The 27,919-nt window shown below is 28.2% G+C and overlaps 1 protein-coding gene across 5 annotated transcripts in view; it reads right to left on the reverse strand.

Annotated features, from left to right (window-relative positions):
• Positions 1-27,919, reverse strand: part of LOC123296455 (RNA-binding protein Musashi homolog Rbp6) — a 1,436,510-nt gene that overhangs the window by 612,250 nt on the left and 796,341 nt on the right. For all 5 annotated transcript variants that reach the window (XM_044877934.1, XM_044877933.1, XM_044877932.1 and 2 more), the window contains one exon: positions 22,954-22,995. In XM_044877934.1, coding sequence (XP_044733869.1) covers positions 22,954-22,995 — 42 coding nt within the window. The remainder of the gene's footprint in view (positions 1-22,953; positions 22,996-27,919) is intronic.

Raw genomic sequence — 27,919 nt, forward strand, 5'->3', positions numbered from 1 at the left:
TGTGCGTTATCATGGTAGGGACAATAAAATCGATGCCAGGGCTTCCAGTGAAAAGTTTTTGCGCTAAAGCAAGCTTTTATGCCTAATTTGCAATTCTTTACATGTTAATTTTATTTTCATTTCAAGAAAATATCAAATTTAAATTGTTGATAAACACCAATTAATTAAACTTAATGCATTAAAAATTGCGTAAATAAGAAATTGAATTGCACAAATATTATTTTTGAAATGTAAAATATGATAATTAATTATTTAAATTTGTGAGACAATAATATTAAATTTTCAATGTAAGTCATAAATTCAATCCATACAATTATATATGCATCCATACAATTCTATAATTAAAATAGTGTATCGTTACCATGGAAACGCCTCCAATAAAACTCCCACACGGTGCGAAAAGGATTCTTGCTACGAAAATCCTTTACGTTTTTTATATCATCGAAGATACAAAACTGAAAGCATACTGATAAATGGCGTCTTGATTAAGACTATTAAGAATAATTCTTTCAACAAAATGTGCATTTACTGAATCGTTTCTAAATTTAAGTTAAACCACTAACCAATATGCTATTTATTACGCTAAATCAAATCATGAAAAGCATTAAAGAATATTATCAATGACGCCTTTCAAATCTTGTACTTCTTAGAAATAAAAAGCAGAAATTCTTAGCAATTCAAATCACCTGATATATTGATTCTAGATTAGCATAATTTCCCACTAAAACATGAACGTATTTAAGTTATAAAATATGTTTATAACCACAATTTATTAATATTGAAAATAACTACGATTTTACATTTCCGATAAAAAAAACAGTTTTGTTTTTCATTTTGATGATGTAACATTAAGAAAAAAATCTGTTACAAAAAGTTTATTCAAGAAAAACGAATATTGTAATAATTTTGAAACAAAAGAACTTCTACCCATTTGAAATCAATGTGAATATTGAAAAACCTGGATGGATTGAAAATACCGACAAGTAATGCACATACAAAAAAAACCTGTATTTACAGGCAGAAAAATAATTCATTAAAACATGTTAGTTAATCTCTCAGAAATGTTTTCCGTGTAATATTCAATAAAGAAGTAAAATTACAAAGTATATGTAAGGGGTTATATATACGTTGAAAGGACGAGAAAGGGCTTTTTTGTGAGTGAATCCTTTTCATATGTATGAAAACATATTCTTATTATACGCAAGGCAACACCATAGTTGCACAACAGCTTGGAAACAAAATATTATAAAATACCTTTTCATACATACCGTACAATTATTCAAAAAAAAAGAAGAAAAAAAATGTTTGTACGTGGCTTTTAACATGTATAGGTTTTCAAAAGAAAATATCATTTATTGAAAAATATTTATTAACGAGAGAAATATCAGTTGAAAATCAATGGTATGTACCTATCCGTGGAAAGTATAAAGCAACGTCTTGGAAATAAATTTTTGTTTTAAACAAACTTGGTGATTGCAAAAGGCATGATCTTTCACTGAGGACAAACATTAAAATGGCTAACAAGATATCGTGGGGCGTATATAAGATATTGATATTAGCTCGCTCACTTAATAATCTACTGTGGTTTTGGTCTTATAATATAGTCTTTCCCTTCAAGTGTGCAATACTATGTATACAAATATGGAACGGACCAATCTTTTAAAAACAAAACGATTCTTACTTCTCACAATTTTTTTTTCCATAGAAATTTAGAGGAGGGTAAGTACATCATAAAGCGATAAGAATCCGTCAAGTTGGTGTCCGTCGACTATGGCGGCTTCTCATCCTCCAAAAACAAAGGTTAAAAAAAAGGTCAATCAATTTACTAAAAACGTCTTGTGTATTTTATTCGTATCTGTCAGTGTTTTAGAGAAAATCGTTATAAAAAATATTTAAAAATATTAATTTGTTTTCCGCGTGAGTTTCGCATTATTTGAAGTTTGTATTTTTGCACTAGGACGGAATATGCTTTGAATTTTTTTTATTCTTGTACGCATCAGATTAAAGAATAATAAATTTTTTTTAAGTTTGTAACCGCGGCGTTCTTGAAAACACTGACAAATACGAAAAAAAAAGAATTTATTTTATTAAATTGATTGTTCTTTGTTTTACTTTAATTAAATTGCCAGGGAGCATCCTCTACTTGGAGGAGTTTTATGGTTTCATGAAGAACTAACTCTCCTCTTAAATCTTTTGAAGATAAATTATTGTTCCAAGTTTTAGTTGTTGGATAAGGCGCGACTCACCAAGGTAACGGTCCTGACCAGCTAGGGACTTTGTTAACCAAGGTGGAAGACACACTAGAAATTTTTTCTCTATCGGAATACGGTCTTGTTAGACGGTGTGTCGCACTGTCTGACCGTGGTTGTGTATCCAAACTATTCAATGTACCTCACGTTCGACAAATGAAAAATACTGTACCAAATTTGTGAGAGGTAGTTTCAGCAAAATGAAGAACAACACCTTATGACAGTACCTACTATATTTTGCTAATCATTAAATTATATGTTTGATTACTAGGAAGGATTAAATTAGCTTGAAAAGAATTGTATGCTTAAAATTACAAATAATACTGTGTCCAAAAAATAAGGTGACATTTGAATTTAAACTGCGCGCGTTCGTTGTGCAATATGAATTCCTTCCACCCGGCCGCTCTCGGGAGACCGTTTTGATATGATAAAGGAGATTCAAGTCGCAACGGAGACGGAACTGAAGGCAATCCCGGAAAGTGACTACAACCAGTGTTTCGAAGATTGGAAAATCCGTTGGCATAAGTGCATTGCATCGGGAGAGGATTACTTTCAAGGGGATGAAATTGAATAAATAAAGAATTTTCAAAATAAATACAATGTCACCTTATTTTTTGGGCACAGTATGATTTTCTTTTCTGTAAAACTTTTTATTTTGTTTTCTTTTTTTATAAAAAAACAGAACAAACTCTATAAATAAAATAATATACAATTCTTTAAATTAATCGCTGGAATATAAAGCCTACATGTATTGTAAAATTTACCCTCCAACAACATAATTTCAACTAAATACAAACTACAATAAACTATAAATTATTTCCTTTAATTCACTTTTATTGATTTCGTTTACATATTTTATTTAGAAATGAAGGTGAACAACCTTATTAACTTTGTATAATACTTAATATACGATACGAATGTCAGAACGAAATCTATTCCTACCTATATAAAGTCAAATATAAAATATTGTGATGTAAAATATTAAAATTTTTCATTTCTAGGTATTTTTGAATATTGTGTTTTTAAGTCTGTTCTCGCTATTCAATTTACCTTTTAAATATTTAAGATCAAAGAAGTTATTGTTTTTCATTGAATGTAAGACAATTGATGGCTTGAAAATACCTAACAATATGAAAAAAATTATGACGCAGCAGCTGCGTTAGCTAAGCGATTTTCCTCAGGTTTTGAAAAGTAACACATTTTTCTTAAAATCGAATATTGCATTTTTAGTTTAACAATAATTTTTATTTCAAAAACTAAGCGTCTAAAGAAAAAATCACAAGTGTACTTTTTTGCTGAAAACTATCAAAAATTACAACAATATTTTTGATTTTGAACACCCCCTCCCCACCCCTTCCTTATCAGTCGATTTTTCTCATTAACGAATTTGATCTTTCAAATACCAAAACCCTTTTTGACACCACATTTAATTCAAATCGGACTTTGACGGAGAATTTCATCATCAGCACAAAAGCACTAGCTCCATTTCCTTCGGCAAGTCGCTAAATAAAAGCAGTAAAAAAACGCTTGTTTTAGAACTGCTATTTGCTGCAGTTTTTTTGTATACTTATATATGAGTCAAATTCAGTTAGCAGATCAAAGCAACGCAAAAATCTAAATTCTTACATTTGCATATAATCAAAAATTCAATTCTGTCCTCAAGTTTCGTAGTATGTCTAGACAAAAGACATGCCGTTACCCTCACGTTAATCAGCGTTAGTACAATTAGGATGGTATATTTACAATTAGCATGTAAAACCATGTCAATCGCATGTCTTCTATACAATTTATAGTCAACGTCGGTTTTTGCAGCCTCAATCTGGTTTCTGGCATCAAGTTTTGCGCCATTTGTCTGCAAATTGGTAAATTTTTGGATCCAAAATAGATGTAAATGAACCATCTTCTGAGTCAAAAAGGGGAGAAGTGGGGCAAAGTGGAACTGAAACTGAAGTTCGTTCTAAAATTTTCGTTCTAAAACTTTCTTATATGTTAATATAACGTTTGTTTCACGGTGCTCCGTCTTCGACTGTGATGATTGCCCTCCCCTCGTAAAAATTAAATTTTGTTATTCATTATATTGACTTTTGAGCAATTTAAACTCTACAAAATTAAAAGATCATTGATCGTCTATATAAACATCAATCTGCAAATATATTCTAAGGTGACTATTTTTTTCCCTTTTTTAATTGCAAAGTAATATTTTGAAACAAACTTGAATTTTTTTTAATCAAAAATATCAGTCCTCAATCACTGATCAAATAAATTTGCTATTCGACCTGCCTGACAATAAAATTGTGTAAAATGTTATTCAACACGCTAATAAATTTTCAAATTCTATTGTTTTACTCATTCGTAGGACAAAGATAAAAACAGTTTTAAAAACCACATATTATGTTACACCATTCCATGGCATCATAGAAGGGAAAGAGTTACTCAAATGATGATCAGTAATTCAGTATGATTATTGGTCAAACATTTTAAACTGTCATGTTTCATATATACACAGCTAAACAAAGCTTATTTTATATATTAATGAAGCAGTAGCACTTTGCATAATTTTATAAAATTTGAAATAACAAATAAATTTGCAATTGTGTATGTAGGCCCGGCGATACTGATATAAATTTTAAAAATCATTAGATACAAGTATCGACACTCTTGAATGATTAATTTTCGTGATTATTGAATGGTATATGATGGTCACTTCTCCGAATAGCCACCCGTAATCGCCGGAAAATATGGAATTCTGATTTTCATGCTCGTGTCAAAAATGATCGGTAATTGGGAATCATTTTACTACGCGACAACTAAGTTGTATATTTGGCTTCAAACCATAATAATTTACAACAATGTTGTTCAAAAGTATGAATGAAATGTCTATTAATAAAATAGCTTACTATTTCAATGGTTATTCCTGTGGCTTATGCTTGCTATTTTTACTTTATTACCCCAACCCTCGCTAGGACCACCATTTTCTTTGAGAAATTACGTGATTTGATTTAATTATGGCCGCCATATCAGCAAATGACTACGAATTTTGTGTCAGTGTCTCCTAGCCTGTTGCGATTGTGTGTTGTAAATGAGAAACATTTTATGTATAAATAAAATATTTTAAACAATATAATTTGGGCGTTGGTTGGCCCTAAATTATGGTTGCATGAAATGAATTGAATACGTTTTTTAGTAAATATAATAATCCCTACATGGATTAATTATATATTTTAGCAGTGAATTTAATTCGATTATAATAAATTAATAAAATTTATTACTGTTGGTTTAAACGTGAATTTTTTAGTACTATTTAAAACAAATTTTCGATTATGATTTGAAAAAAATCTATCACGAATGTCATACACGAGCGAGAAAACGCTATTGATATAGTAAATAATAATATATAGTAATATATTATTACTATAATTATATATAGTAAATATATTTATATAAATAGTAAATAATAAAAATAGTGGCAATTGAGTATCGATACATATTATTAAAAAATGAATTGTTAAATTTGTAGCATATAGCCCTGTAACAAAAAAATTTTCCTTCAGAAAGTTTCGAAAATTTTTTTTAATTAATGCTGATTTGTTATACAAATATAAGAAAAACCTTTTTCTTAATGTTATAAAAGGAATCTGTCATTTCATGGAAGAAAATTATTGAATTATTATACTGTGCTATAATTGTTTAAAAATTTTGTACAATAAAGCGTCTAAATCTATCAGCCACAACTTTTAACCCGAATCAACGTTGTGCCTGTTTTCTCACTTTCTTAGTATTTTATCCCACAAAACTTTTAAAATTTCATGATTTTTCCATCCTTACGAACCGTTTATGGCTTGGCAGACTGGTAGCCTAGTGTTTAATTCCTTCACAGACTCTTGACTACACTTAGTTTATTATATTTTATTTGATGCAAATGTTAGATTATTATTTAAGTTAACCGGATAACTGTCCGAGCGAGTAACGAGTTCTTACGCTGATCAGTTGCAGGTTCGAATCCAGGTAGCGGAAATTTAGTAAATTGTAATTACTGAGGCGGAAAATTGATCACACTCATCGCTTGGATAAGAACAAATAACCTATTCCACCCACATCATAAATCTAATTGTATGCATTTGGATGTATCAAACATCTGTAAAGATTAAAATTACGATGTGAGTGGCCTCTGTTATAGACGTTTGTGTCTGATAAACAGAGGTTAAACCCTAATATGAACTTCCCAGAGGAAGTTAATGTAATGGGGCCGATTTTAAAAATCTCTAGTTTTACACATTTCCACAGTTTCAAGGCCTTAATATCCAAATCAAACCTTTTCAATGTGATGTGTGTGTGTATGTGTATGTGCGTATTTTCGTTTTTCCTGGATTTTTTCGCCTCGATTATCACGAGAACCAATTATGGCAGTAACACATGACGCGTAATCGCGTATTTAAGAACTGAAAGAGTTTTCAGCAGAATTGGTTGAGCTGTTTTTGAATTGTAATAAAAAAACTAGAATATGATGATAAATGATCTATAAATGTTAACAAGAAATTTGTATAACTTTTTACCACCATACTCAATTTATTATTAATTTATCATTTGAGTTTAAAACTCATGAAAAAGATTCAAAAAATCAACTAAATGTCCTAATATAGATAACTTTTATGAAATAAATAAAAAAATGAATAATTTAAAAAATCCACTTAAAATTTTACTCGTTAAAAACAAAAATAAATTCATTTTGAAATAAATCAAACGATATCCAAAAAAACAATTTTTCATTAAAAAAAAAAACAACAGTATAGTAGTGCTTTATAAAATTCACAATACCCATATCTAACTTGTATATAAAGTATGTACTAAATACTCTTGTGTGAAATATAATAAATAATTTTGTATAGGGTTATAAATAATCATTATATTAATCATTATATAACACATACATAGAATGTTATTAAATAATTTAGTGGAAAAATGTTTCAAACATGTAATAAAATTAAAATAAAAAAAAATTAAACGACCATCTAAACTTAACCGACCGATATTTTATTTTAACATCTATATTGGTGTATTGGTAAATGGTTGTTGACACTACGCCGCCTGGTGGTTAAAAAATAACTTATTCGTGCTAGAGTATATATTTACGTAACTATATATATAGCTAAAGAAACCTGTGAATCTGCCTTGATTATTAAAATAATGACATCAAAAAAGATCTCGCACAAATTATGTAATCTGCATTAGTAACTTACATTAAAAAACACACGTGTGCATGTAGTTATACATACCTGTATATGTATTTGCCTATACACACATTATTATACAAATAAGTACATTTTCAAACTTTAATTTAGCTTTAACATGAAATCCTGTCATTTTCAAGACTTGTGACCATGGGAACTTTTCTTTAGAATGACTTAAACTATCATTTGCCAAAATTTGAAAAAGTTTGACCGAAATGCAGTTTACATCTAATCTTACTATACTTTAATGGATATTGATGGCTGGAGAGAAGACGTCCAAGGTAACAAAACGCATTCATTAGTGTATTATTCAATATGTAATTGTATGAATTATTTTGTTATATTTAACATTCAGATGAGTAGTTCATGAAATACAAATAGTAAAATGAACATAAAAGTCAAATGAACATCTCCCGATTCTCTTTTTCGAAATACAACACAAATTATTCTTCTTGTTTAAGTAAATGAAAGTGTTACTTTAAAAAAAAAATTGTATATAATTTTTTACTACCTGCGTGAATCGTTTGTTGATTTATTAAATTTATCGTTTTTGGTTAAATAAAACAATTGGAAATTGAAATATAATATTTAAAATTTGTTGAAAATTATTACTGAACAGCATTTGGTAAAATTTCAAACGATTTCTGTAGAAAGACGTCATTTTCAACGAGTTTTACAACTACATAGTTCATTTATAATAATCCAATTTCGAATAATTTATTCGGCGTTATATCCGTACCATACATATATATATATATATATATATATATATATATATATATATATATATATATATATATATATATATATATATATATATATATATATATATTATAATATATATAATTATGGTGTGGCTAATTAATGTATAAAAATAATTCGACAATGATTTAATTGTTTTATTGTATATTAAAAGTGATGGTATATACTAGTACACGAATTTCAGTGAGTAACTCAATGACTCAGTGTTTTTGAGTTTGATTGAAAGCTTTTGTGTTCATTCTGAAAATTAAAATTTATTAGAAATTTTACTTTTTTGCTGTAACGCCACTACCGCGATATAGCCTTCATCTCTCTAGCTCTCAATTATCCGTCTTCCACAAAACTCGAAATAGGGTTGGAGATTGTTTTACACAGTTAAAATATATGTACATAGAACATATTATAAATTAAACATCCATAAATCCCCCCAAAATTTCACATTTATAATATATCAAGATCAGGATCAGGATTTCTGTAATCCATCAAGGACAGCTTGACCAACATAAAACCTCGACATTTTAGAGGAAACTGTCTTGACATCAATTCAATCTACATATTGATTTGTTACTGTATAATTCAATTTGGATAAGCTGTACTACAGACGCGCAAGTCATTAAAAGCGCCACAAAAACAGATCTTTCCTTATAAATAATTCTTGTCCTTTGTCTTTTTCAATTCGTCTATAAATCACTTTTACATATAGAAGCTAAAAGAAGAACTGGAGATACTAAAAATCGATCTCCAAAAACCAATAAATCGAGTTTTTAGTGATATAAAATGCAATCGATAATCACCTCTTCAGTCTTGTCCTTTGTCCTTCCTTCGATACAGTGTATAAGTCTTTATTTTCAGGGAAAACATATGACTAAAAACAGTTAATTATAAATAGAATCAATCAATGATATTATACTTAATCAGAAATGCATAGGTCAGGACTCTTAGAAACACATCCTCTGCATTTGGTTATTTTAATATAACAACACAACATTCAACATTCATTCTGAGTCACTGTAACCGTGAATACAACACACATATTATATATCAACTGTAACATTATAAATTAATTACTCTATACAAATTCGTAACCCCTAGTGTATATTTAAACAGGTTATCTATGTAGGTAGTTTATATTTGTGTGTATTTGTGTGTGCGTGTGTGTAAAGTTAGGTTAGTTTAACTCAGTTGGAATACTCATACAACAATATTACTTCAACGACACATTATTCTAAACTATACGATCTGCCTAAAAATATGTAGAGTGTGATCTATGATACTTAGAAACTAACCAAAACATAAAATGTAAAAAGGTAAAGGCATCACGCTGGAAGGCAATTCGATCACGGAACTTTTCACCTAATCAGGTTGAACATACTTATTCCTACCACTAAGCTTTATTGATTTCGACAGTCAAATTCTACATTAAAATCGTAAAACACGATGTAAAGCTGCTAAAATTAATGAAAAAACCAAACAATTAGAAATCCTAGAAAATTCTTCGAATCATTTTTTTAATTTTGGAAAACCAGTACAAATGGCGACTGGAAGGTGATATAAAGCTGCTTGTTTGTTATGTTATTTGGACCCCTAAGGAGAGTGTGAAACAAAGTTTTGCAAACAAAAAAAGGTGGTTTACAATTTTTGATCATTTTTCAGTTTTTCACGTATTAAGTAGGTTGCAAACTTTTCTTAGCTCGCAAAACCTGGTTTGACACTCCCCGTAGGGGTCCAAATAACATAACAAACAAGCAGCTTTATATCACCTTCCAGTCGCCATTTGTACTAGTTTTCGAAAATTAAAAAATGATTCGAAGTATTTTCTAGGATTTCTAATTGTTTGGATTTTTCATAAATTTTTTGTAAAGCTCAATATTTGAAGCTACCTTCAAATTTTCCTCTATATTTTGGTGAAAATGGAAACCAAAGTTTTGCCTTAATTGGCCCCCTCATAAGAAAACAATCCACCGAAAGTTGTTAATTTTTTATAAATAACATTTTTTACATTTAAACTTTTGTTCTATTTCTAACGGTCTAACATAAGCAAAGCAGAAAATTTTACCATCAAAACAGTAATCAAATTAAAAAAGATAAATTTTGGCAAATTAAGCGAAATAAGAAATATATTTGGATATTTTTCACTCACTTTCAGGTTTTTGCACAAAGCCATACAGTTTAATACCTGTACTGTAAATTCCTTAAAACAAATTAAAATTTTTAAGGGAAAACTTAAATAAAATGCTTCAAAAATCAAAATTTACAATTATTTTAAAACTTCTCCAAGTTTAAGGAAGATCATCTGTTGTTGTGCATATTAAATCACCTTGCACATGTATCAAGAGTTATAGACAGGTAGCTCAATAGATACCTTTGAGGTACTAACTCTGTATCGATATACACCAACCAAATGCAAATTCATAATTTTATATATTTGAGGCTTATGTTTGCCTCTTTATTGGCATACAGAAATCCACGTAATATTTTATGCAGTGGTCAATATCGTTCTGTGGTATCCAATCTCCGTATGCCTCTCCCTATCTAAATGCCAGCAGTCGTTTATAAACGAATTTTGTGTGTTTTATTCATTTATTTATTAATGTTTGTTATGCATATGTAACAATTACGGGTCAATTCTATAGCAATATTCTCAATCTATTGGTTTTTAATAATGTATGGTCGATGATCAAACACAAACGAATTAATTATCGTTTTATATTTAAGAGCACTTTTGGACACATTGTGGCTCATTTAGAAGTATTTCTTTAAAAAAAAGTGTAAGAACCAAATTGTCGGGTTCATTTTTTAAATATTATTTCTTGAAAAGATTAAAGAAAAGCTACTGTTTTCGACAAGAATTTATTTCAGTGATGAGACATATTTCTAGCTTAGTGGATGTGCCAACAATCGAGATAATTGTAATTTGTCTGAAAAGGAATCCGAAAGACTCAAGAGCTACTATTACACCCAGAAAAAATAACAGTTTGGTACCATGGGCCGGTGGAAACGACAGTTCATATTTCATCAACAAATGAAGACAGAAAATGCGTAAATGTCAATGGCGACCGTTATCATGCCTTGATAACGGGCTATTTGTTTCGTGAAAATCAATTCTTTGATCTCCTTTCCCCAGGACATTTGGTACCAACAAGAAATCGCAACTTCCCTTCCAGCACGTGAAGCCATGGCTTTATTACGAGAAAAATTTCGTGAACAGTTAATTGCGCGGCTTGAATGTAAACTCTATTCTTAAAAAAGCCGACATAGAAGTAAAAAGATAATTATGGAAAAGATAAATTTATGTAATGTTTTTGAATTTTCAAAATCGCACACTTCCTAGCAGTTTTTTTTTATAAACTTGAAAGAAATTTACCTTAGAATCCTGGTTTAAAAGTTATTCTATTTAGTAAAAATTTCCACAAGTTCAGAATTTATTTTTAGTTTAATTAACATACAATTAAATGAATACATATATTGTTTTCGACCCCATAAAACATACAGCATATCAATAAACTCTAGCTAGCTACGTTTGGATGATACATATCTCGAGTACCGAGTCACACTCTTAATAAGCATACAAAAAAAAAACTTTTTTTTTTTCAAATTTTGTTACAAAAAGTTTTTTCATTAAAAAAGAAAGTTTAAAAAATAGTATTGGACATTTCTGTGTACATAGGCAGAGAGTAGAGAGTAAGTAACACCATGAAGTTTGTACACGCGCGATGAACAATGTATTCATTAAATCTGGTTGTTTTTTTAAACTTTCTGAAAGAAAATTACTACCACCACTCTGAAAATTGCGGAAAATTTTTTATATTTGTATATTTTGAATCTTTAACTTTGCCGCGCTTGAACTGAAGGGATTCCAAAAACAAGTTATAATGCAAATCTAAATTTCAAATGTCCCTCTAATTATCATATGAAAATCTAATCGTATCCCTTGAATACAACCAATATAAATTAGAATAACCTAGACTCTTTTGGATCAAACAAAGTAATATCTGCTGCAAATTACCGTAGAATATATGAAATTTTCAATTCAATTTTTAAAATTTTCAGAAAGTCAGAAAAAAGTCGATACCAAAAGTAACTACAAAATTGAAGCACATAGTCTAGAATAATTATAAATATTGACTTATCTACAAAATATGCAACCTAGTTTAGTCAACTTTCTACGAACTTTTTTTAAGAATTTAAATTAAATTAAATTTTATATTTAATGGCTTTGACTTTTTATACCCGGTGTTTCAAATATATTTTACTATAATTCATTTTAAAATATATTTTACTATAATTATTGCCACAATTAATGAGAAAGTTAATCATATAGTTTCTAAAAGTCTCACTTAGAACGGCTTATTTGTACTGTGTGTTTGCACCGCTTTGGTACCACACGTTCTTATACCAACGAAAATTTAAAAAAGTTTGTGTTTTTTTGTAATTCATTTTTCTTGTTTTTTTTCCATTCCATTTTTCCGTAATAATAAAATGCAAATGATAGAAATGGGTGTGGTGTTGGCTGATGGAATGAGTTGGATTTTACAATACATGCGTTTCAAGGGTTTTGTATTTTAATAATGTAAAAAATAAAAAAGTTAAGAATAATCTATTTGACAACATAATCGAATTTCAATAGTCGAATTATACTTTGAGCTGAAATTTTTGGAAAAAATAAGAAAAAAAAAAACGCGATTTCCATAAAATTAAAGCTTTTTCCGTTCCAATCGGAGGATTGAATAATTTTGTGAAGTGCGTGTCAAAACACATAGCAAAACAGAATGTAACTAAGAAAAAATGAAAACGCATGTTATTCTTATATCGTTTACAATACAGTAATTACAGGGATGAAACCTTGTGATCTTTGGCTCTTTTAGACTCAATCATTGATAATTCTACTAGTAAGGAGGGTAAAGACTCATTACTTCAAAATACTGTAATAATCAAAGGCAAAGCTCCGAGTCTTGTAGTATCTTGAAGAAGCATCTTCAACTTCACTTTTTTAAACATAAATGAGCTTGAGCTATGCCCAAAAAAACCCGAAGATAATAAAGTTACATATCAGTAATTATATTGTAATTTTACATAAACATTGTCGCGTTTTAATTTCAACTTTTTGTGTAAAAGATAACAAGGAATACACAAAATTGAAATGTTACGATACCCTTAACAGAACATAAAGATCAGTTTCATATTTGACCGAAGTACTATATATACATTTTTTGTATGCTTAGTTTACGTAGTATTTACTTATTGTGTTATGTTGTAGACATTATTACACAGAGAAATGGTTTGTAACATGTAAGAGGCGGGAACTGCCAGTTGCACTTTGCTTATGCTATATTGTAATACATAGAATATATCTACACACAGTGTTTCATAATACTTTATAACATTTGGAAATGAGTGAAGAGGTTAAACTCTCCAACCATAACTAACAGAAACTTATCATCATGTCCTTGGTATGTCAAACCGATGACTACGTTTTGTTATGGCCTTTTCTATTTATTTGTAAATATGTTTTTTGACATTCACCACCAGCATGCACATTAAATAAACAAGGAAATATTTATATTCACTTTTTTTTAATAATTGGTTATGATTCTCTTGCATTAATGAATGCAAAAAGATGTTTATAATGAGTAATCGATAAATAAGCAATTAGTAAACGCTGAATGATTAGTTGAATAAGTATTTACGTCCGCGAGATAAGAAGTTTATATTTCTCACTGTGTGGAAAAAATAGTTCATTACCGCAATTGTATCGAAATGAATTCATTACCACATTACAAATTACTGTCAAATTGTAAACTAACAATTGACTATAGTAACTTTTTGAATTCTATTTTTCTCAATTAGTCAAATTTAAAAAAATAATTATCGTTTATTTTCACATTTTAGATGTGCAGATAAAGGTTTTTACCGATATACGATATATATTATATTCTGCGATTGTTCAACGTAAACAACTATTATGAATTGGTATGACACATGTCTATTATATGTCCTAATCTGAGATGAAATTCAACGCTTTCACGATTTATGTAGCTACAAAACATGTTAAAATCGAATAAATTGTAGAATTTCAAAAACAAGTAACAGAACGAAGCGCTTAACAGAAAAGATATGCAATATTGAACGCGTAATATCTTCAACAACATTAATATTAGAAAGAAAAGTTTGAAGTAAAAGTTTTAGAAAATTTATAGATTTAAAAGTTAAGTTATTAGCATTTTATTGTTTAAACAAATATTTGAAGAGATATCGGTCAAATAGTCAATATAAGTAAATCATCATAAACGTATAAATCCTAAACGGTTAGTGATACAAAAAATAAAAATGTTTTACAATAAAAGGTAGGTAATTTAATTATCTATAAAATAGTCAATTATCATTTTTGGTCTAAAGTGCACGGTTATGGATATATCGCCTAAAACGATTTTCCTTAATATGGATGCACTTCCCCTGCCTATTTTTGAAGTATTTTGCGCGTTTTCATTCAGTACGTGATACTGCACCTATTAAAAAAAAAGTAACTCCTGTAATTTAAAGCAGAAAAAAATTCTCTGTAGCCTGAAGTAATAGTATGGACAACATAGGTAATATAATATAATGAATACCTTCACAAAATGTTTTCTGCCATGCATATCATAATATGTATGGTACATAGTAGCTATTTGCTGTTGATATGTACATTAAAATAACTATTTAAGTTGACATTAGTCATTGAATATGAAATAATTTGATTTTACACACTACATATAATCATAATATATACAAATTATAAAATGTAAATTATGCTTTATTTATTGTATATACATGAATATATTGATATATATATTGATATTCAAATGCATACATAATATACAAACGGATAGATATGTTGGGAGTGAATTCAATTCAATAGTCGCTAGAAATTATTGTAGAAATTTACGTTATTATGACTAAAATTATGTAATATTTTTTACTTCTGTGAAAATATGAAATTATCAATTAAGTATTGGATAAAACTTTTCTATTATGTTTGTGTTGTAGAGGCACAATCATTTATTTAAAATACTGATTGTAGCTTTATTATTTGTCCCCGACTTAAAAAAGTATTGTCATTGGTTTAACGTGTATATCTGTAGCATCGAAGTTGACTAAAAAAATTTACAAAATTAAAAAACCCTTGACAATGAGGCATTGTAGTTCCATAACAGATGAATTTCTTTGTTTGAAAGGTAATTTTATCGAGAGTGTTCTTAGCTACGTTTCTAAACAATTAAGTTGTAACATAGCTAAGAACCCTCTCGATCAAATTTCCTGTCAAAAAATATAAATCGTTTCACAATTCCACACAGTCGGGAGTTTTTAAAATGTTGTAAAATTTTTTCTCAATATAAACGTATTCATTGAAAATGAAAAGTGTGCATCGAAATTAAAAGAAAAAGTAGCAATATTATAGAGGTAAAAAGTGCAGTATTGGTATGCTTGATTTTCTTACTTCTGCTTCGGAGGTAGGTTGCTGACATATCGAAAAGTTCGTTTTCCAATTTTAAGGTCATTATTGTTACTTGGCTATTATAACACTTTATGTTTGTAATTTTTTTAGCATCGTAGTATCCGCTTTCATGATTTCGACTGACAAAACACAAATAATTACAATTCTTTTTTTGAAAATCTGATCTTTATTTCAATACTTTCGTTTTGCAACAAATAGCCTAAATATTTTGTATATGTTTGACTCTCTAACTCTTATGCCTACTTGTCCATGCTCTGCACAATACAAAATAATGTTTGGAAAATCAATAATAACTTGTTCAATATGTTTAAACAAGTTTCGATAACCACCTAGCCAATCCATTACACCGACCTAGAATTTTACATTTTCGTTTTTCTGTGTTATATATTTTTTGTTACCATGTGCAAGCTTAGCGAAAGCATATTTCTGGAAACGTTTTAAGTAATGATTTTTTAACTTAAAATATAAATAATTAAGTACCTAGTTTTTTTTAAATAAGCACATGACATCATCAAATTTAATCGTGTTATACATAATATTATATTTTGAATGAGGCTACTGTATAATGTTTTGTTGAATATATAATACAGTGTGATCAAACGAACTGGAAACGGTCAAATATGTATAGATCATTAAAAATGAAGATCGAAAAATTGTAAAGTTCATAATCAAATATTCACCAAAAAAGTATATTATGTTTGCTACCTAAGAAAGCCATTCATTCAATTGCTAATGGTATTTTTTAAATTGGTTAACGATATTAACTCTTTTTATCAGATAGTCTTGTTCTAAAACTCTAATTTAAACCATTTTGCAACTTCCAACCCTTACAAACTCTTCGAGAAATAGAAAACGTATTATTTTGAAAGTCTGTTATTTGGATAACACGATAATTTTTCCTCATTCTAATAAAATCTTATATACTTTTCAGTCCTCTTCAAAGCAGAACCAAGACAGTGGATCATCTCGACCTATCGTCCTTGACCGTTCATCTTTCATCGTCTGCCATCAGTCAGTCAAAGACGATAATTTATAAATTCACATAGTTGAATGCCAAAAACAAAAAATGAAACTAATAATTAGATCTCTCCATGTGTATGAGGAGATATATTATGATGGAGAGATGATAGATGGGCCGGGTATAGTTAAGCATGTAAGCAGTCAATGGATTCAAAAGACTGAAACAAATGGAGGCCTTTATTTAGTAAGGTCTGTCCTGAATATACCTAGAATGCTATATTACATGTTACGATACTTCGGCGTCAACAGATTAACTTATTCGAATACGATATTTTACTCAAAAGCCGCAAAGTTCATAGCTATTCATTGGTATAATTTTTCCAATACTTTTAGATATTCCCGCTACTAAGAGATGGATTTTAAAAGCGATCATTAAGTTTTACTTGGAATGTGAAGAGTCAACTTTTTTCAACGTTCCCAGACTTTTTGATCACATTATATACCAAACATATATACATTCATAAACTCAAATTATATGATGATTCAACACAATTCTGATGTGATTATAGATCAACTAGAGCAGAGTGTATATATGCATAACATATACATACAGTACACTTATATACAACGATATATAATGCTGTCATTGGAATATAGATGACATTATTTGAATATTTGAAGCCCTCAATTTACCTAATAGTTTCTACAATGATTAAAATTAGGATATTAACATGATTTAGTAAAATACAATTAACAATCAGAGAGAACTAGACCGTCTACATATTATATTCAAATGATAAAAATGCCTTCTAGTATTATAGTCCATAATTTTTATATTTTTTTAAAATAAGGTCAAACTTATATTATTAGAAATAGTAAATAAAGTTTTCTGATATTTTAGACATTTATGTAATTTGATATACAATACAAATTATGAAAAATATAAAAAAAATATAAAAAAAAAAAGTTCCAAAAAGTAGGAATGATCAATGAAGACATTTTTTGAAATTAAAATTAAAATGCTCCACGTATGTTAAACTAATTAATCGCAAATTTTCGGCTACCTTCTCGTGCGTTTTGAAGGATTCATTAAATGGCTTGTGAGTCAAATTTATGGGTCTTTGACAGTATGAAAAAATAGTGTCAAAAAGATTGAAAAACGAGATAAACTGAACATAATTTCAAATTTCTTGCTAGATTTTTCGTATGTTTTTTCAATGATTTATTACCAAACCATTTAGTTCCCCAAAGTAAGGTTATTATAACAGTTAGAAGTGGTCTTAGTACGTTCATTTACCCACCTGTTTTGCCATGTGCGTTCTTTGGGAGACAGTATGTAAATTTCAATAATTTTAAATTAGTAGAAAATTGAAAAATTTTAATTAATTTGTTAAAAGTTGAAATAATTTATAACTGATTACATTTAGTCCTATTTATAGCCCTGCTTTTTGTAACTATAATAAAACTTGAAATTTAAAAAAAATAAAATAAAATAAATTTGATAACACTATATTTTTCTTTCTTAAATCATTCAAAATCATTTTAGCTTTAATATTATCATAATTTTTTGTTCTTTACTAATATCGTTATCCTCCGCCATATTTTTCTATTTGTATAGAAATATTGATATGTGGGTGAGAATGTTGGAACGTAGTCGAGATTATTTTTTTACTGTAAATTAAATATGAAAGCTTCCATAATACAGGATGTAACAAAAAGGTACTTTGCTATGTTGCATTAATCTACGAATTGAAATGAAAATTGCTTGCTACCTGATCTGGATAATTTATTTTATGTACAAAATTTAAACAAATATAATTTTGTTAATTTGATTAATTTTATTAGGGTTTTGCTTAAAAAGAATAACTTGAGTCCGTGAAATTCTTGATATTAAACATCCGCGTACATGCACATCAGCGATATCTTACGTTCACAAAATACAAAATAAAAACATGAAGAACTAAGCCAACAAAACTGCAACTATTTTGTGGCACAGTTATTATTATAAGGATTATATTATTCGTGAATCAACTTCATAAATTGTATGAACTAACTATATGAGCTGAATACTCTACAATGTTATATATTATTTGTGTATTATTGTGTGCAGTTTTGTGTTATTTTCTACTAGTAATAGTTACTACAAAACTTAATAATAGTTCACTTCTACTTGTTCAGATTACTTCATACAGACGGTTTGTTCAACGCTAAAGAAAGACATGAATATAACATTTTAATACCATTTACAGTATACATAGTATATTAAGTTTAGTCCCAAATATGTAGCGCTTTAAAATATTGATGCAACAAAAAAATGTTGGTATAGGTGTTCATAGAATCACCTAATTAGTTCATTTCCTAGTAAGCTTCCATAGCTTACTCAAGACATAAAAACTAAGGTTGAGTTCGTAAATGAGCAATATATGTCAATTGGGTCTTCCGTAGGACCCATCTTGTAAACCATTAGAGATAGAACAAAAGTTTAAATGTAAAAAATGTTCATTAATAAAAAATAAACAACTTTTGGTCAAAACATTTTTTTGTAAACATCACTGTTTACTCACGAGGGCGCTAATTAGGTGCAAATTTTATAGTATGTATTAATATGGGAATATCAGTTATGTGTATGAAAACGTCATCAACACTGTCTATACGTGGTATTTCAACAATTAACTCAGTCAATTGTTTGTTTTCACTTGTTTATTATTAAGATTCAACTAAATTGACAAAATATAGAATTCAAGCTATGTTTTGTATTCTATATTAAATCACTTAAATTTTTTATTTAAAAACAAGCTTTATTTCAAATTATACAAATTCTCTTCTAGAACAAATCCTTTAAAACCATTAAAACCAGATGTATATACTACCCATCTCTAAAGACCCAAAGTCATCCATCAACGTTTTATAAACGCTCTGTACCATGTCTCTATAATATGTAACGTGAATAACCTATCTACCGTCTAACTTTACGTATTTTATAATATCATCTTGTATTGATGTCCTCTCATTTGTTGTTACTGAGAAACATAGCTATACCTAGCTTTAGCAACGGCCATGCTACAACATAAGTACATAGATACAATGTAAATGTACGTGGTTTGTTTTGTTCTCAAAACACCAATTATTAACAACAAAATCAGGTTACTGTTTTAATTCTCTTTTAATTCACATGTTCTGTCAATATGTAATCATTTGAAATTATCCAAATCTTCAATTAATCACAAATCAATTTGATAGAATCATTGTAAAGCGACTACAGTCTTCTGAAATTGTATATGAATCCTTACTGGATAGGAGTATTTAAATTTCTATCAAATTATTGATATCTCCTCTCAAGTTATTGATTGGAATTATTTACAAATAAATTTTGTAATTGAATTTTAAAGCAGTTATCCTCAACCGATTGAGGCTGATTGGTCATTCTAAATTCAATATGGCGAACCACACAATACAGTGGACTAGTTATTCTTGATGCACTCCCGTGATATGGTTATCAATAAAAGGGTTTGCTAAGGATAACTGATTGAAATCCGATAACAAATTTTTATGACAAACATGATCGGATTTTCCCGTCGCTTCCACCATTATTCATATACATACTTTTTTAATTTTAAATAAAAATTCTTTTTATTAAATAGGATTTTCTTGCGCTAACAATAAGAAGAAGAAATAAATCATCAATTCTTGGATCACGCAAACATTACTATTTGTAAAAATTTGAGGCGCTCCCAATCGTGCTTGAAATTATAAATTGAGTGCATCCAAATTTCATATACATACTTTTTTAATTTTAAATAAAAATTTTTTTTATTAAATAGGATTTTCTTGCACTAACAATAAGAAGAAGAAATAAATCATCATTTCTTGGATCACGCAAACATTACTATTTGTAAAAATTTGAGGCGCTCTCAATCTTCATTTTTCAAGTAACATTAACGTTTATTTTTCCGAAAACTTTTTCATTTATCTTTCTACTTTTATTAAAAGTTTTCTTGAATCTAGAAATGGACAAAGTCAAAAATTTTCAATTAATCATAAAACCATGTCTAACAATTTTGATTTTCATTATTAAATATTTTTAATAACAGGGTATTCTACTACATTTGAAAAAGTACTTACTAAAATGTTGTACTTCAATGATGTACTTCGGAAAAATACACACGCTTTCTTGCCAAAAACTTAAATTAAATTTAAACCTTTTTTAAACTGTCAAAAACGCGGACATCCAGTTTGGTGACATAATATCGGTATCATTATACGAAATAACACAGATAGGTTTGACAGATATATTCATAGACACTTAACTATAATAAATATAAATATTTATTATCTATGGATATATTATACCCAGCTGTCTACACTGAACTAACTGATGGTCTATGGTTCATACCGATATGACATCACATCAGGGCTTGTCCGTGTTTAAGGTCACGTGATATACAGTTTAAAAATTACGATTTTCAATTTTATTATTAAAAAAGAAAAATGTGCTTTTATGACTCGAAATCAGAATATTTAAGTATATTTTTACATAAATTTTAACTTTTTTCAAATTTCATAATTTATTTTTCCGAAAGTACCCTATTAAGTAAAAATTTTTGCAATGCCAAAAATTTTTAATCAGTCATAAAATCAACCGTAAAACAAATTATTAAGCAGCACGTACCTTTGTTAAAAAATAATCAAAGTGAAATCGGTCAACTACTCTATCTAAAACCAATTATGTCATTGACAAGATGGACCACCCTGTCAATATTTGTATGTGTAAGTGTGTGCATTTTCAGAATGTCACCAATATTACATGGGGTTTTGTCTATAGATATATACACCATTACAAGTAAACGCTTGAATGAAACCGGTAATTGCAAAATTAATATTTGAATAGATGCCAACTTTTGTATATATTTGAGGTATCACATGTATATACATTTATATTGAAGTAAAACAAGGCATCAGAAAATTGTGAGAGAATGAGATAAATATACACATTTCAATGTAAATATTTAATGACACAATGTTGATGATGACGATCCTGACGAGATCACGATGAAATTCATGATTCTGTTCTTTACTAATGAATCTTCTGTTGTCGACAGTTATTTTGTGTATTTTGATGTGAAAACATTCTAATATTTGTCAGTAGGTTGGTTGCCGATTCCTACTATATCGTTTAACTTATGAATTGTAAAATATACTATATTTTTACATGGTGTTCAACATTTATTGATAATATAATTTTTGACAGTATGATCAATATTGTCCTATTTATATCTATATGTCTACATAGAGTATGAGTTTTAAAATCTTTTTGCCATAATTTGGAGAAAAAACAGGTGAAAACAAACAATTGACTGAGTTAATTGTTGAAATACCATGTATAGACAGTGTTGGTACCATAATCGTTTGTTTTTTTACGTCATGTATGTAAAAAAAAATAGGTACTCTTGGATTGCCACACATACTAACATTTCACACACATATAATTGATATTACTATATAAAACGTACCATGTAATTTGCGCCCTCATTTCGAACAAAAGTTGTTAACTATCTTTAACTGTTTAGAATCTTTGACCGAACAAAATTCGATTTTATAAACTCCCGTTTTTGCAGGCCAATAAAAAAGATATACCAAGTAATAAATGTCTCATTTTTGTACTAGATACGTCTTACAGGAAATGATTAATCGATAAATTTTTGCAAAGTTCACATATTTAAAAAGTAGGTAGTTTTCTTCTACGAGTGACAGTTAGTGATAATCTATAATATATTCGCATTTATTTACGAACGCTTTGTTATGGTGTAAGCATAGAAATATTATGTTTAATATACATAAGTATTCCTTTCTTGATTCGCGTATACCTCACTAAGCAAAGCATCGTAAGTTGTTGTAACATATTTAAAAAGTTATTTGAGTTATCTATCAAAGACATCGCAAGTTTTCTTAAATCTTTTAACTATTGGTGGACATCTGAATTTTAAATTTTATGATTCCTTTGCATATCTCCTCTATGTTAATTCAATCCATTACACAAATTATTTACACTATATTTGATTTACAAAACTGTTTGTTTGCTTCATTATTAAAATTTTAAATTCGATGTTATAATGTAATTAATAGCTTGTTTGAATGATTCAACAAAATTAAATTTCATATAATTTATGTATTTGGCTAAAATACACGCAGTGCAGGTAGATATTAAATTTCTTGCCAAATTTAACTTAAAAAAAAAAATTTTATGTTAGGAAAAATGACTTACCTTTGGATGTGCTCTTCTAGGGAAAGCGACTTTGGGATCAATCTGTAACAATAAAAAAAATTTGTAAGGAGCTTTATTAATGTTGTGGTGGTTAAAGTTTTAGATGATATATTCTGAAAAAATTATTTTGATGAGCAAGATTTCGTTTCATTCAGTAAGACAGCTTTTAATCAGGCTCAACTTACATTTAGCTGATTTTTGTTAGTTGTTGTTTAAGTTTTAGTTTGTACTATAGAGTTTGTGTGATAATCATACAAAATGTAGATACACAGTTTTTTAACAGAGCAAAAAAAGGCTGGAAAACAAGTAAAATGCGAAAATTTTGAATTTGTACAATACTGGCTATATTATAGAATCTCTAGCATCCATCGGGTACAAAACACTAGAAGGTATTTAATCCTATGATTTATTCAAACTAAAATTTATATTTTTGAGTGAAAAAAATGAAATATTATTTTTTTTTAAATAATAATTATAAATCAAGGAAAATGAACAGGAAATAAAGATAACACAATACGCGCTATACGTATAAATATATGAATGCTTCCACAATTCACTCACGAACCACTCCCTCGTAATCCAAACAAACATACATTGTAAAATTATTGAATGCTAAGCATATACTCTCTATATTTGAAAACGTATTTTTCTCAATTTTCGAAAAAGTATTTAATTAAATTATAAATTATTACCACGAGAATATTCTTCGATTACATATTGATGCAAATTCACATTTTGTTCGTGATATTTTTGACTAAAATATTAATTATTTATTATATTATTCTTACGAGAATATTTAAACATTGATTGTTTTTGCTATATCAAGTAATAATTTTTGATTTTTGCATTTTATGTGATATCAATCGTCCAATGACAATTTTGTTGTGTGCGTAGTCATGTGAAAGTTTTGGCGATAAAGTAGGCTGTTATGGCTAATTTGCAGTTCTTTACATGTTTATGTTATAGAAAATGTCAAATTAAAATTATTCAAAAACACTAATTAGTTAAACTTAATGCATTAAAATTTGTGAAAATAAGAAATCAAATTGCACAAATATTATTTTTCAAATGTAAATTATCATAATTATTTATTTAAATTTGTGAGATAATAATATTAAATTTTCAATGTAGGTCATAAATGCAATCCCTACAAATTATATATGCATCCATACAATTCTCCAATAAAACTCACGCACGGTGCAAATTTGGGTGTTTTATCGAAAGTATTTTAGTAATATAACTTAAATAAGTTCTATAACATTGCATGAAATTTTACGAAGTGATATTCCCAATTTTAAATACATTGCACTGACCAGCGAAGCTATTGCATTGTATTATATGTCGTTTAAGGAATCAGGGCAATTTTAGATAAAAGGTTTAATTTTATTTTATATGCAAATGGACTAAGTCTTAAGCAATTCTGATAGACCATGAACTTTTATAGCCTAACAGTTTTTAAAAATCCTTAATAAATTATCATCAGAAAATCGGAGTTGTTTATTGTTTTCAAGTTTACGTCAAAAAAATACGGTTAAAAGATTAGTTAATTAAAACAAATAATTGAGATTCTAAAAACCATTTCATACAAACAAAAACAATAAACAAAACAACACAAAATTTTAATTCAAATAGATAAATATTTGTATATATTTAAAAAGTTAAAAGTGATTATTATTCATTTAAAAATCTCAATAGGTATTCCCATGAACAATTTCTCGCCTGTTAAAAAATACACACAAAACATCTTGATCCAATAACAACCAAAACAACAACAACAACAAAAAATAACATACATATAAAGGTAATTAAAAGTTTGAAGTCTATTTACTTGCAGAGAAGTAAAATGTTCATTCAATACAACAAAATTAAACAATTAATATAAATGAATACAATAATTGGAATGAAAATGAAAAAATAAACATTGATAAATGAATGTGGGTTATAGTTGTTAGAAACAAAAAAGTTTTTCCCTTAACCAAACTGATATAAATATTTTTCAGAAAAAAAATGCTCGAAGATTGTGTTTATATAGAGAAATATAAAGTACAGAATGTTTATGAATATTTGAAAGTGTGTTTTCAAAAGTTCTTGCTTTTTAAACCAAGAAAAAACTAATTGAACAGATATTTTGGTATAAACTTCCGAGAAAACTTTCTCTAAATTAAGTCATAATTGATTTAAGTGGTATATTTGTATGAATAGGAAGGATGACACATTTCACTAAAATAAGAAAATTATATTGATTTTCGTTATCATCACATCACAGTTATCTTTTTATATAAATAAATGAACAAGGACATACAACATAGCACAGTTATATTAAAATTAATCGAATATATTGCTCGATTACGAAGAAAAACGGAAATGCTGAACATCAAGAAATAAAACTAAAAATATTCATGATTTGAGTTAGGAAGCATTCAAAGAAATAGGAAAGAAACAACTAAATGAGGAAAAGGTCAAATTGTAGCAAAACCGTGGCTCACAGAAAGGGAAGTCAGCCTTAAGTCGTTGGTCTTACATAAAAATTGAAAATTCACGCTCGGAAAATAAACGCTCCACCATAGTAAAATTCTATTCAAATAATTCCAAGCACAGCAAAAAAACCTTACTATTTTAAACATAGCCTAACTTTATCTAACTAAAGTATTTTTGAATATCGCTTGAGCATAGTATTATTTGAAACATTGAAAGTATTCAACATGTTTATTAAATATTTAGAAACATCTTGTATATTGTATAAAGATAGATACATCACTTTTTGGGGGTATATAACAGCAATGGTTTAAGGGGAACAACGGGATTGAAGTTAAGCAATGTATCAGATATTTATATATATCTTTAGATAGATGTATATGAGAGTTAAAAAAAGTGAGGAGTACTTAGGAATAAAGTAAGCGAGTAAGCGATAGAATGTTGTGAATGGTTTTTTGTTGGTGTAAAGTGAAGTGTGCTTTTCTGTAAATAATGATCGATAGAAGATAATAAAGAGACGATATATATATGTACGTTCAAATGAATGGATGAGACTGGATGGCTTTGTTTCACGGACCAACATGAGAATGGCATATTTAAATAGATACCAAAATAAATAGGTTCTTTGTATTAGTTCAGTTATTATTTATCCAAAGAAGTGTAAATGCTAATGCTTCATCTAATTTGAAAATGTAACTCAAAAATTTTTCGCAAAGTTGAAAATTAAGTGAAACAGTAGGAACATTTTTAGATCTAGTTGTATCAATTGGTAAGGGAAAGTTTATATATTAATAGATTATTGGGGATTGTTTTATAGCATATTTATTATTAAAATTTTAAGTTAAACCAACCTTCGAACGATACAAGCCAAAATTTGATACTTCGCCAATTAGTGACGCCAAATTCGAAAAATAACTCAATTCAATGGATACAACAGTAAGTTGAGCTACTTAAACTTCAATATAACAAGATCAAATGATCAAAAGTCATCCAAATAAAACGCGTATCGTTTGAAGGGTAGTATCCCACAGAAAACTTTCATTTATGGATTATGGTAATAGAGGATATCAAGGCCCAATGACAATACAATCATTTAATAAGTCATTTAATTATCCTGATCAGGACCTGACGATTTTCATATCTGAAAATATATACATTTATTTGCCTTCCCTCCATATTTGTACTAAATTTTAAAATAAAAAGTTTAAAAAAACTAAATATAAATAGTTTAAAACAACTCAAAAATAGTTTAAAAAAACTAAAACCTTTTTTTGTAACTAGCTGAACTAAAAGATAGAAAATAATATCTTTAAATTCAAAAAAATCATTTTATTGTGAAAAAGCGTGGGGTGCTTTTTAGTATATTTTATAATGACTATGCTTTTACCAATATCTGTTTAAAAAAATTATTTTAGAAATTATTTTGTACCTTTCAGTTCAGAATAAACTATTCAATGCCAAGTTCCAAAAGAGTCCTTTTATTTTAAATATTACACTTTAAAGAAATACAATTTAAACCTATAAATTTCTGATTTATTTTCAATAAATGTCAACATCAATGATACTTCACGTATCATGTATTATACGTTACATTTTAACCTTGAAATAAAGTATCGATAATAAAATTCAAATAATATACACGGAAGGATTTATGGGATCATCATTTTAATGAGACATCGTGTAAATACACGTGAGAAAACCAACAAACGTTTCAAAAGACGAGAAAACGTTCAACATTTATATATATTAGATATAGAGAGATGGTGACGGCAAAGAAGAACAGCGGGTAGATATTTTCTGCCCAACCATTCAGCAATTTTATATGTACAAGGTAGGATAGAGAGTTGTGCGATTCCGAAAACAATGTAAAAAGTCATTACTGATGAAATGTGATTTTCAGCAATTTTTTATGTGTTTTTAAAAGCCCTTTGTGAATCAAGTAAATGTTATTTGAAATCAGTAGGTAACGTTTTTCTTCTCTCCTGTCAAATTTTTCTGTCATTCATCTAGTCATAATGAAGCAGTGTGTACCTTTGCTTTGCATAGCGCTGTAAAATCGTTTTACCTAAACATAAAAGTATGTTCGTTTAGTGATTGCTTATGGACTCATAAAATTCTGCTTCGTAGACGGTCAAACTGCTTCGTAGTCGGTTTTATCCCGATTTTACACTCAAGGAGGGAAGAGAAGAAGGAGGTAGGAGTGTGTGGAAGTTAAGATGAAACTTGTATATAAAATATCCCTTTAAATAATTATATAGACAAATACATATCAACGTTTGCAAAAATATCTACGACTAGATGGGTTTATCTTATCGGAGTTTCATCTAATAATTTGCTTAAAAACACAATTTATTTTCTCTTGTATTAGACTTTGTTAGTTGATTTTTTATGGAGTATAAGGTGGTTAAAAAATAACTTGGATAAATGATTGATATTTTTTTCTACATCGTTTTCAAAATCGCAAATTTCTCTGTCTGTTCTCTGTATATAT

Source organism: Chrysoperla carnea, chromosome 3 (assembly GCF_905475395.1).
Source record: "Chrysoperla carnea chromosome 3, inChrCarn1.1, whole genome shotgun sequence".
NCBI lineage: Eukaryota > Metazoa > Arthropoda > Insecta > Neuroptera > Chrysopidae > Chrysoperla > Chrysoperla carnea.